General features: G+C 44.5%; 1 protein-coding gene across 6 annotated transcripts in view; it reads left to right on the top strand.

Moving 5' to 3' along the window:
* AMBRA1 (autophagy and beclin 1 regulator 1) overlaps positions 1-12,620 on the top strand; it is a 215,092-nt gene that overhangs the window by 35,853 nt on the left and 166,619 nt on the right. For 3 of the 6 annotated variants that reach the window (XM_040980181.1, XM_040980179.1, XM_040980180.1), the window contains 6 exons: positions 4,090-4,343; positions 4,913-4,971; positions 5,790-5,973; positions 6,459-6,631; positions 8,982-9,048; positions 9,631-11,084. In XM_040980181.1, coding sequence (XP_040836115.1) covers positions 4,209-4,343; positions 4,913-4,971; positions 5,790-5,973; positions 6,459-6,631; positions 8,982-9,048; positions 9,631-11,084 — 2,072 coding nt within the window. In that variant the 5' untranslated portion in view covers positions 4,090-4,208. The remainder of the gene's footprint in view (positions 1-4,089; positions 4,344-4,912; positions 4,972-5,789; positions 5,974-6,458; positions 6,632-8,981; positions 9,049-9,630; positions 11,085-12,620) is intronic. The other 3 variants (XM_040980185.1, XM_040980184.1, XM_040980182.1) reach the window with 2 other exon arrangements.

The raw sequence follows: 12,620 nt of genomic DNA, 5'->3' as shown, positions 1-12,620 counted from the left end.
CATATTATAAGGTAATTTGTGGCAGTTGGGAAAACCTAAATGCAAAGTGACAGGAAATGATCACAGGTATAGTAATGGTACTATGGTTATGAGGCGAAGCAGCTTTCTTATCTGCATAATGAAGTATATGGAGTTTAGAGCATCTTGATGCCTGCTTAAGTCATTCAGAATAAATAAGAACCAGCTCAGTGTAGCCATTTGTGTATATATGAACATAGGTAAAGCATATTTGGCAAATTGGTAAACAGTCCTGTGGTGGGTATTTGTTCATCAGATTATGGTTTGATTATAGTTTTCATCACAAAATTGAAGAAACTGTGATATAATGAATGGGAATATTGTGCATTGGTAGATAGTTTAAAAATAAATCTTTTTGAAGATTTATTTAATTTCTTTAAAAATGCAGAATTACCAGGTGCAATATCCTAGTGGCTAAAGTCCTTTCCTTGCACTGGGATTCCATAGGGGGGCCGGTTTGTATCCTGGATGCTCCACTTCCCTTCCAGCTCACTGTTTATGGTAAGGGAAAGCAGTAGGGGACAACCCAAAGCCTTGGGAACCTGACTCCCTGGCTCCTGGCTCTTGGCCCCTGACTTCGGATCAGCTCAGATCTGGCTGTAGGAACTACCTGGGGAGTAAACCAGCAGATGAAATATCTTTCTGTTTCTCCTTCTCTGTGTAAAATTTGACTTTCCAATAAAAATACATACTTTTTTTTTTAAAAAAGATTTACTTATTTATTGGAAAGTCAGATATACAGAGAGGAGGAGAGACAGAAAGGAAGATCTTCCATCCGATGATTCACTCCCCAAGTGAGCGCAACAGCTGATGCTATGCCGATCCAAAGCCAGGCCAGGAACCTCCTCTGGGTATCCCACATGGGTGCAGGGTCCCAAGGCTTTGGGTTGTCCTCGACTGCCCTCCTACGCCACAAGCAGGGAGGTGGATGGGAAGTGGAGCAGCCGGCATTAGCACCAGGGCCCATATGGGATTCCAGTGTGTTCAAGGCGAGGACTTTAGCTGCTAGGCCACGCCACCGGGCCCAAAAATACATACTTTTTTAAAGGCAGAATTAGAGGATGGGAGAGAGTGAGCTGAGACAGAGAGAGAGAGAGAGAGAAAATGTTCCCTCTGCTGGTTTAGTTTCCAAATGGCCAAATGGCATGGCCTAGTCTCAAATGAACTGATGCCCATGTGGACTGCCGGTGCTGAGGTGGTGGCTTTATCTGCAGCAACAATTCAATAGGTTTGTTTTTCAATAAGAGATCTATTAAATTATTTATTTGAGTGAGGGGCAAGGCACAAAGAGAAGTGTGTGTGTATACACACACACACATATATACACACACACATATGTATGTATATACCTATGCATACATATAATGTATGTGTGTATATATATGTATGCATATATATATATATATATATATAGAGAGAGAGAGAGAGAGAGAGAGATCTCTTTCAACTAGTGGTTTATTCCTCACATGACCCCAAAAGCTAGGGGTTGGACCCTGCTAAAGCCAGAAACTAGGAACTTTATCCTGGTCATCTATAAGGGTGTCAGTGGCCCAAATACTTGAGCCATTTGCTACTGCTTTTCCAGGCATATTAGCTAAAGGCAAAATTGGCTTTGCAAGTGGTAGTTTAACTTGCGGCACTACAAGTCTGGCTCCTGTAAATTTTTTTTTAATTGAAAGGACAGATTTTACAGAGAAAAGGAAATACAGAAGGAACTTCCATCTGCTGACTCACTCCCCAAGTGGCCACAAAAGCCAGGGCTGAGCTGAGCTGAAGCCAGGAGACAGGATCCTCTTCCACATCTCCCACATGGGTGCAGGGTCCCAAGGTCCATCTTCTACTGCTTTCTGAGGCCACAAGCAGGGAACTGTATAGAAAGTAGAACAGCTGGGATTAGAACTGTTGCCCGTATTGGATCCCAACACATGCAAGTCAAGGTTTTAGCCCCTAAGCTATTGTGCCAGACCCTTATTAATGTTTTTATTTTGTGATAAAATTTGCTGTCCTTAGAAAATGTGGCAGATGAGGGGAACCTAATTTTGTTTCCTTTTCTCTGGAACTTTAGTAGAGAAGTTAAGAAGAGAGCTGGAAAAATACCCTGGGTCCTGGCGTGATGGCTCAGTGGCTACATCCTCACCTTGCAAGCCTCAAGATCTCAGGGGCACCGGTTTTCTCACAGCTGCTTCACTTCCTTTCTAGCTCCTTGCTGATATCTTCAGAAAGTGGTGCAGGATGGCCCAAAGCCTTAAGCCCCTGCATCTGTGTGGGAGGTCTGGGAGAAGCTCCTGGCTCCTGGCTTTGGATCACCTCAGCTCCGGTTGTTGTGGACACTTGGAGAGTAAAGCAGCAGATGGAAGATCTTTGTTTCTGTCTCTGCTTCTCTCTAAATCTGATGCCTTTCTATAAAAAAAAAGAAAGAAAGAAAAAGAAAAGAAAGAAATAAAGAAAGGAAAATGCCCCAAATAGTTATTGTGCACTTGCTTTTAGTTGGGTGATAGAGTGGAAGCTGCTGAAGAACCATACCTCATTCACCACAGATACAGAAAAGTAGAAAATGTGAAAATAATAGCCTTACCTACTTTTCCTGTAGCCCTTGAATCTTTGTGCTCTATTTAACCACGTAAAGATTATAAAAAAAAAAAAAAAAAAAAAGAAAGAACCATAGTTCATGATCATGACCTTTCTCAGTTGATTACTGCTGTTTGGTTTAGGCTGCTCAGATGATAAGGTGTGGCCAGTGCTGTGGAAGCAGCGCAGCAGAGTGGGCAGCAGGTGTTGTGTGGTCTTGATTTTTAATGTAAGTTTATCCATTTTATTAGTAGTCAAAGTTCTTTCTATTAAGGAAATGATAGCTGAATAACTGCACTAAAGACTGATCTTTCCTTATTTTATTTTTTTAGAGATGCATTTGTTTGCTTAATTTGAAAGGCATACTGAGATAAAATGAAAGATCTTTCAATAACTGGTTCACTCTCCAAATGCCTTGACAGAGCCAGGATTTCTGTGTTTCTCATGTGGGTGCCTGGAACCCAAGAACTTGACATACCTGATGCCTGCCAGATGCACTAGGAGGAAGCAGTTTAGAAGTAGAGGTGGGACTAAATCCCAGGTGCCTTGATAGGGAATTCTGGGCATCTCAAGGGGTGGTTTAACTTGCTGCAGTACAATACTTGCTCCTGATCTCATCTTTAAATACAAGAGTGAGGGGTTGAAACTTTGGCTTGTCAGGCTAAGCTTCTGCCTGCAGCACTGGCATCCCATATGGGTGCTGGTTTGAGTCTTGGTTATTCCACTTCCTATCCAGCTCTCTGTGTATGCCCTGAAAAGGCAGTGGAGGATAGTTTCAGTCCTTGGGCCTCTGCACTGACATGGGATACCTGGAAGAAGTTTCTGGCTCCTGGCTTCACAGATCAGCTCAGCTGTCTCCATTTTAGTCATTTGGGAAATGAGTCAGCAGATGGAAGATCTCTGTCCTGTTCTCTGTAAATCTGCCTCTTGGATAAAAATAAATAAGTCTTTAATAAAGAACCAAACAGGGACCCAGCACAGTGGCCTATTGGCTAAAGTCCTTGCCTTGAACGCAGCGGGATCCCATACGGGCGCCAGTTCTAATCCTGGCAGCCCTGCTTCCCATCCATCTCCCTGCTTGTGGCCTGGGAAAACAGTTGAGGACTGCCCAAAGTCTTGGGACCCTGCACCCGTGTGGGAGACCTGGGGGAAGTTCCTGGCTCCTGGCTTCGGATCGGTGCAGCACCGGCCTTTGTGGTTGCTTGGGGAGTGAATCAGTGGAAAGAAGATCTTCCTCTCTGTCTTTCCTCCTCTCTGTATATCTGACTTCGCAATAAAATAAGTAAACTAAAAAAAGAATCAAACAAATATAAATGAGTTATGGTGACTAGAAAAGTATGAATTATCTTTCAAGAAAAAATTCCAATAGAGGATCTTTTTTGAAAATTAGTGTAATTAAGTAGGCAAAGAGTTCTTTTCCCTTTAAAGTTGAGTTGCACTTGCAGTGAGAGACTTCTCTGATTTCGGAATAGACATTCTTTGACATCATGCTCCGTTCCTTAGATTTCCATGAAGACAACTTGTAAGGACCTGAATGGCCTCATATTAGTTGCTTCAGCCTGTGGAGCTGTTACTTGCTCCTTCATTTTCTGCACCTGGTGGGACAGTGGCTGCTAAGCGCCATGAAGGTTGTCCCAGAGAAGAATGCTGTCCGGATCCTCTGGGGACGAGAACGGGGCACTCGGGCCATGGGAGCTCAGCGGCTTCTGCAGGAACTGGTTGAAGATAAAACCCGCTGGATGAAATGGGAAGGCAAGGTAACAGTATGGGTTTTCTTGACCTTGGATTTCTGGGGCTTAATGGTAGAATGAGCCTTAATGACAGAGTTGATATTATGTGGAGAATTGATTTATCTGACTTTGGGAATTGTTTTTAAATTTAAAAGAAGAACTTATATAGACAATTAGATGCTGGACTCTATGCTTGGTATATGCTCGCAATGAAAGAATCTCAACTGATCTTGAACTGTGGTAATGCAACAAGGTGGAGGAATCCACCAGCAGGGGAGGGCTTAGGGAGGGGTGGGGGGAATATCCCAGTACCTATAAAACTGTGTCACATAATGCAATGTAATTAACTAAATTAAAAAAATTTAAAAGAAGGTATGAGCTAGAAATGATCTGTTTTTTTTTTTTTTCCTTTAGAGTCAGACACTTTTCTTGAAGTTAATTTGGATGAATCAGTCAGTTTGTAGCTTGATGTTGACTCCAGTTTTTCAGTCTGTATTGTGATACTGATCTAGAGTCATTCCTGGGCCTTTGAGATGAAGTGGCAAACCACAGTTTGTAAATCATGTTTTCTAATGAAGTTTTTCTCTCCCTCCCAGAGAGTAGAGCTGCCCGATAGTCCACGCTCTACATTTTTACTGGCCTTCAGCCCAGACAGGTAACTAGTGCTTTACCTCCTATGTACTTGGTTAGCTTTTCCTCTAAGTCAATCCGTGAAGGCTCACTGGAGCACTGTTTGCATGATTGGAAAGCCAGCATGTTGAAAAGGGAAGGACAACTAGAAGTGCCTAGTTAACCAGAATACTGAGACTAAGCAAAAGAAATTATGGGGGCCCGGCACGATAGCTTTGTGGTTAAAGTCTTTGCCTTAAATGTGCCAGATCCCATTTGGGCACTGGATCTAATCCTGGCAGCTCTACTTCCCATTTAGCTCCTGCTTGTGGCCTGGGAAAGCTGTCGAGGATGGCCAAAAGCCTTGGGACCCTGCACCTGTATGGTAGACCAGGAAGAGCTTCTGTCTCCTGGCTTCGGATTGGCTCAGTTCCTGCCATTGTGGCCGCTTGGGGAGTGAATCATTGCATGGAAGATCTTCCTCTCTGTCTCTCCTCCTCTCTATATATCTGCCTTCCCAATAAAAATGAATAAATCTTAAAAAAAAATTAAAAAAAGAGGTATGAATCTCAAGGATCAAAACTTGGGAAATTTCTCAATAAAAATAATCCCTTTACCTTGTGATCCTGGCTGGTAGTTTTCTCACACTAAAACATATCTCCAATAGTTGGTGTGAGTCATTTAGGGAGAGCAGGGAAAAAGCTCTTAAAGATCACAATACTTCTGTTGTTTGTACATCTGCTGCCTGTGCACAAGGCTTACTATCCCCCTTGCTTAATATCCATTTCCTGTGGTGCCCAAAGCTGCTAAAGTTTATCACTTTGCACATACTTCTCAATTCACTCCCTCCCTTTGATTTTGTAGGACTCTCTTGGCCTCCACTCATGTGAACCATAATATCTACATTACGGAAGTGAAGACTGGCAAATGTGTTCATTCTCTGATCGGGCATCGCCGTACTCCATGGTGTGTCACGTTTCACCCCACCATCTCAGGCCTTATTGCTTCTGGCTGCCTTGATGGGGAGGTTAGGATTTGGGATTTGCACGTAAGTATTTCCTTGGGCTACCATGTTCTTTGTTCTTCTAAATGCATAGGCTTGTTGCTGTTGGCTTCTTGGTTCTAATTTTAGAGCCAAGATTGTCCTGTACCCCGGTCGTCAGAGCAAGGTGTTTTGTGCCTTGGTGACTTGATGACTGGATTGTGGGACATTTGAGCTATCACAACTGCTTCCTAGAGTCTGTCCCATACCAAGTTGTGCACTAAGCATCAGTTTTTGCAGTCTTGCAGAAACTAGAACCCTGTTTATGCTTTTTTGTGGATTACAGATGAATTGAGAAACTGATCTGACAGTTACATTTGTCTGATGAATGACTTGTTAGTCATTCATCATTGATAGTCTACATTACTTTACAGAGGATATGTTTAAAGCAGGCACCACAAGTAGTTTTCCTTAACTTTCTTTTAAAAGACGGGCTTCACACTCTTCTGGCAGCTTAAACCTGAGCATATTTGGGGTTGGTTCTTTCCTAGGGCGGCAGTGAAAGCTGGTTCACAGACAGCAACAATGCCATTGCTTCCCTGGCTTTCCATCCCACGGCTCAGCTCCTTTTGATTGCCACTGCCAATGAAATCCACTTTTGGGATTGGAGTCGACGGGAACCATTTGCAGTGGTGAAGACAGCGAGTGAGATGGAACGGGTCCGGTGAGTGCTTTGCCCCATCCAGTAGGTCTTGCACAGGATGGACCTGGCAGAACATGTATACATAGCGTCACTTGAGGAGGCAGGTGGCTATTGCTCTTCTGTGCATCTTGTTGTCTCCTGCTTTCTAGTCAGCTGCCTAATTATCTGGGAAGCAAGTTTATTTATTTATTTTTCCATTTCAGTTGTCCCATTTGCCGCATCTTATATCTCTGTAGACCAGGGTCATTAGAATATTAGAATGAATACTAATTTTATTTATTTACTTGAAAAGAGGGAGATAGAGAGTCAGCTTCCATTGGATTGTTCACTCCTCCAGAGCCTGTAAAGAGTGGAACTGAGGTGGGAGGCAGGAACTGAGTCCCGGTCTCTGGTGTTGGTGGCAGGAACCCAGTCACTGAGCCATCACTGCTGCCTCCCAGGGTTTACTTAGCAGGAAGTTGGGATCAGGAAATGGAGCTGGGAATTGAACCCAGCTACCATGCTGGGGGAGGTTGACATCTTGTTTTAAAAGATCTATTAATTTGAAAGAGTTTCAGAGAGAGACAGAGATCTATGTATTGGCTTATTCCCTCAAATGGCCTCAGTGGTCAGGTCTGTAGGATTTCCCATGTGGGTGGTAGAGATCCAAGTTCTTGCACTGTCTTCTTTTTTATTATTATTGTTATTATTATTAGGCTTATTTATTTGGAAGGCAGGGTTAGAGAGGAGAGACAGAGTGGTCTTATGTCTTCTGCATCTGCTGGTTCAACTCGCCAGATAGCTATGACAGCTAGACCTTGGCCAGGCCAAAGGCCAAGAGCCTGCAATTTCCTCCAGGGATCGGCAGGAGCACAAGTACTTGAGCCATTATCTACTGTTTATTCAGGCTTAGTGAGGAGACTGAGCAGAAGTGGAGCAGCCAGAACTCAAACCAGTACCCATATGGGATGTTGGCATCATAGTTAATGGCCTGATTTGTGCCACCACATCAGCCCTGGGATGTGGACATCTTCACTGCTAGACCAAATGCTACTCAAATTATAATGTGTTCTTTAAATTTAAAAATATTCATTACTTTATTTGTTTAAGTGACAGAAATCTGTCACTCGCTGATTTAGTTCTCAAATAGCTGTAGTAGCCAGGGTTGAGCCAGGACAAAGCCGGGAGCCCAAAACTCAGTCTAATTCTCCCATGGTTTGCATCCAATTAATTGAGACATTAGTTGCTGCCTTTTAAGGCATGCATTAGCAGGAAAGTGAAATTGAGAGTAGAGCCAGGACTTGAACCTAGGCATTCCCATAAGGGATGCAGGCATCCCTAGAAGTGTCTTGATCACTAGGCCATATGCTTTCCCCATCATAATCTTTTTATAAGTTCAAAGCTGTGTGCACTTAGGACCCTTCTTTGGGGATACCTGTAAGTGGTTTGGGTAGATAGCTTAGTGGATAGATAGCTTAGTGGATAATTGCTTATCCTGGATTGTCTGTGTTTATCCAACTGGAAAGAAATATAAACATGTGTCTGTCAGATCTGCTTATGAATATTTATTTACCCCTCAAAATCACAGCACATATTGTCTGAATTAAAATTGATGCATTGCTATCCTTTGGTCCTGTTGGAATTGGTTTGTTTCAGTCTTGTTACTGGATGTTGAGATTGTTCACTGTGACCAGACTTGAAACTGCTTGTGCTCATAGCTGCTTTGAGAGGGAGAAGAACCTGTGGCCACACAAGGGAGTGTTTCATGCTTCACCATTTGCTCTCAGAGAGGCTGAGCAAATGTATGATCTGTGTAGTTGCTTCCTGGAATGGAAACCTCTTTTGTTTGTTTGTCTGTTTTTCTTTTTAAAAGATTTTATTTATTTATTTGTAAGGCCACATCTTCCTGGATGGTCACAATAGCTGGGGCTGGGCCAGGCCAAAGCCAGAGCATGGGACTCCACCCAGGTCTCTCATGTGGTTGGCAGGAGCACAGGTGCTTGAGCCATCCTTTCAGGATGGAAGCCCATACTTTGCCAGGGTCCCAGATACACTAGGGAGGGTACCTGGATCAGAAATGAAGAAGACAAGACTTGAACTGGCACTCATAGAAATTGCCAGCATTGCAAACAGCAGTTTAACTCATTATTCCACTGTATTGGGCCCTGGGTAGTTTTCAAGAGGAATAATTATTTTGGGGATACATATTCCTTTACTCTGGTAAGAAGTACTGAGCCTTATTATTTTAATCTGTTGAAAAATTTGAAAGTCTAACATGGGGTGGATACCCAAATAATCTCCTAATTCTCAGTAACTATTGCCCTGAATTCCAGCACGTATTTCTTTTTCTCAGTCGACATAATCTCCTGTGTGTGTCTCTCTTTGATTTCAGTCTGGTGAGATTTGATCCACTCGGACACTACTTACTCACAGCAATTGTTAACCCTTCTAATCAGCAGGTGAGTTATCCTTACAGTCCCAGCTTCATCTCAAGTCTGCAGTTATTTTCTAACTTCATGTTCTAATTTTGATCGTAATAGGTTTTAGTTCTGAATGTCCAAGTCTTTCTTTCTAGTCTAGTCAAGATTTAAATTTGCTGTTGGCTGTGTATTTCCCGTTCCAGCCCTAATTCTGACAGGAGAGGCAGGTAGGAAACCTTGGCGTGATCACATCATTAGAAGTCAGCCCTGCCTTCACCAGGCAGCGTTGGGCAGCATGTCATTCCTGTGCATCTGGCTGGTTGATATTTTGCTTCACCTCACTACCTTCATACCATGGAGGCACCTTTTAGAAGAAAGTCGGTTTACCAGTTGTACATGTTCATTAACATTGCTAACTGGAACTGGAAGTGAATAGTTTCATACCCCATGATGCTTCTGAATCTTAGCCAGTTAGTGCTCTGAGCGTCAGGGGTAGAGAATTGTCTATGAAAGTTTTGTTTCCTTGCATGATTGATTATCAGTTGTTAGTTTTTCTGATTTACTTGGGAATTCTGCTTAATGCCTTGCTGTGTCCCTGTCCCCTGCCGGTCCACATTGCAGGGTGATGATGAGCCAGAAATCCCAATGGATGGAACAGAATTATCCCACTACCGTCAGCGTGCCCTCCTGCAGTCACAACCAGTTCGCCGGACGCCTCTCCTCCACAATTTCCTGCACATGCTGTCCTCTCGCTCTTCTGGCATCCAGGTGGGAGAGCAAAGTGCAGTGCAAGATCCTGCAACCCCCTCACCCCCACCGCCTCCCCCTCAGTCCTCCACGGAGCGTCCCAGGACTTCCGCTTACATCCGGCTCCGCCAGCGGGTCAGTTACCCCACAGCTGAGTGTTGCCAGCACCTCGGGATCCTGTGCCTTTGCAGCCGCTGCTCTGGCACTCGAGTTCCTTCCCTCTTGCCACACCAGGACAGTGTCCCCCCTGCTTCTGCCAGGGCTACTACCCCTTCCTTTTCTTTTGTACAGACCGAGCCCTTCCACCCCCCGGAGCAGGCCTCGTCAGCGCAGCAGGACCAGGGCCTCCTGACCCGGCCGTCTGCCTTCAGTACAGTCCAGAGCAGCACTGCCGGCAACACGCTCCGCAACCTCAGTCTGGGTCCCACCCGGCGCTCTCTGGGAGGCCCTCTGTCCAGCCACCCATCTAGGTACCACCGAGAACTAGCCCCCGGGCTGACTGGATCGGAGTGGACCCGGACAGTCCTCAGTCTGAACTCCCGCCCTGAGGCGGAGTCCATGCCACCGCCCAGGACCAGTGCCTCCTCGGTGAGTTTGCTGTCTGTGCTGAGACAGCAGGAAGGTGGCTCGCAGGCATCCGTGTACACTTCTGCCACGGAAGGGAGGGGCTTTCCAGCTGCAGGCTTGGCAGCGGAGCCTGATGGAGCCAACGGCTCCAGCCAGAACAACTCAGGCAGCATTCGTCACGAGCTTCAGTGTGATCTGCGACGCTTCTTTTTGGAGTATGACCGACTTCAGGAACTGGATCCGAACCTTGCGGGGGAGGCGCCCCAGAACCAGCAGGCCCAGGAGATGCTCAACAATAACATTGAATCCGAAAGGCCAGGCCCTTCCCACCAGCCCACCCCTCACAGCAGCGAGAACAACTCCAACCTGTCTCGTGGCCACCTGAATCGCTGCCGTGCTTGCCACAACCTCCTGACCTTCAACAACGATACCTTGCGCTGGGAAAGAACCACACCCAACTACTCCTCTGGGGAGGCCAATTCCTCGTGGCAGGTCCCCAGTACCTTTGAGGGTCTGCCGTCGAGTGGCAGCCAGTTGCCACCTCTCGAGCGGACTGAGGGCCAGACGCCCAGCTCCAGCAGGCTGGAGTTGAGCAGCTCTGCTAGTCCGCAGGAAGAGAGGACTGTGGGGGTGGCCTTCAACCAGGAGACGGGCCACTGGGAAAGAATTTACACCCAGTCCAGCAGATCTGGAACTGTATCACAGGAGGCCTTACATCAGGATATGCCTGAGGAAAGCTCTGAAGAAGATTCCCTCAGGAGGTAAGCTATTGCTTCTTATCTCCTCATGCACGCCTCACTTTTCTCCTTATCTCTTCCTTCAGTCCTATAGATGTGGCTGTATCTGGAGTGTTTGCGACCTGCGCATCTGGTTCGGATTTCTCCATTTGCACCGTCTTGGAAAATTTTGCTCTGGTGGTAGAGATAGGAAAGAGCCTAGAAGTATGAGTCAGTTGGTTGTGTTAGATCTATTTCTGACTCAGCCTAGGACTCTGGGTTTAGCCTTGAGTGGAGACTGTACATTAGGTTAGAGAGGCGTGAGGAGATGGAACCGTTGACTACTTCCTCTGCCCTGTGTGTGTGTGTGTGTGTGTGTGTGTGTGTGTTTTATCTTTTTTATTTTATTTTATTTATTTATTTTTTTGCCTTCTTGAGGGATTTTATGTGAAGGACTAGTTATTGTGAGAGAAGAAAATGCCTGAGTGCCTAGGAGTAAGTGCTAAAAGAAAATCCTGCTTGGTACAAACTAGTGTATTGTAGCAGCTCTTTGTGTTGCTTTGGACAACAGTTTGCCTCTTAATCCTCAGTGTATGGAACAGTACAGCCTGACAGAGCAAAGCAGACAACATGTATTTCTATTAAAAAAAAGTCAATTTAAGACATTTATTTATTTATTTGAGAGATAGAAGGCTACTATCTGTTGATTTATTCCCTAAGTGCCCAGAGTGGCTAGCATTAAGCAGACCCTAACTGGGAGCCCATATTGGTGACAAGAACAAAATCACTTGAACTGTCACTCTTGCCTCCATGGGTTTTCATTATCACAGAAATCAGGAGTGGAGCTGTGTGTTGACCCTAGGTTGTCTGATATGTGACATTTTTTTAAAAGATTTATTTTATTTTTATTGGAAAATCAAATATACAGAGAGGAAGATCTTCTGTCCATTGATTCATTCTATGCCGTGCCTGGGACATGGACATTTTAATCTCTAGATGAAATACTTGCCCCAAAAGGTATCTCTCTTTTTTTTAAGAGACACATGATTTTCAACAACACCTTCGGTGTTTGCTGCAAATTCTTAGAATGAACCTTCCAAGGGAATATTCACCTTGGGAAGAAGTGTCTTTCAGGGAAAAAGCCGTGGGTGTAGTTATTCACCCACTCTGCGCCATGTATGACTCCGCACACATCAAACTTGATTTATTAGGGCCTTCTTTTAATTTATAAAGGTCAAAACTAGCATAATCACCAACTCCTGGAATATACCAACTGTATCCTAACTGCATGTTTTTCTGTATTATGTCCTCCATTTGAAACAATGGGAATTCTATTGGTGTAAGTTTATTGCAAGGGTAGGAATATAGATTGTGCGCATGATTTCTTGTGGTTTTGGGAAGATACTTTTAGTCAATTCCCCTGTCAATTAGTATTATAATTACACTTGACAGAGTTGAATGTTTACAGTTTTCCCAGAAATGTTCTAGGCACTATTCGGCAAAGAAAAAAAGAATAAAGTATCTTTTTTACACATTGGAGTAAAGTGTTAATGGAGCCAAGGCTTGTTTACATAAAGTTTT

This window comes from Ochotona curzoniae, unplaced genomic scaffold, assembly GCF_017591425.1.
Source record: "Ochotona curzoniae isolate NIBS_2020 unplaced genomic scaffold, NIBS_Ocur_1.0 contig_3432, whole genome shotgun sequence".
Lineage (NCBI taxonomy): Eukaryota > Metazoa > Chordata > Mammalia > Lagomorpha > Ochotonidae > Ochotona > Ochotona curzoniae.
The sequence above is the reverse complement of the archived record's forward strand: the minus strand, read 5'-3'. Positions and strand labels throughout refer to the sequence as shown.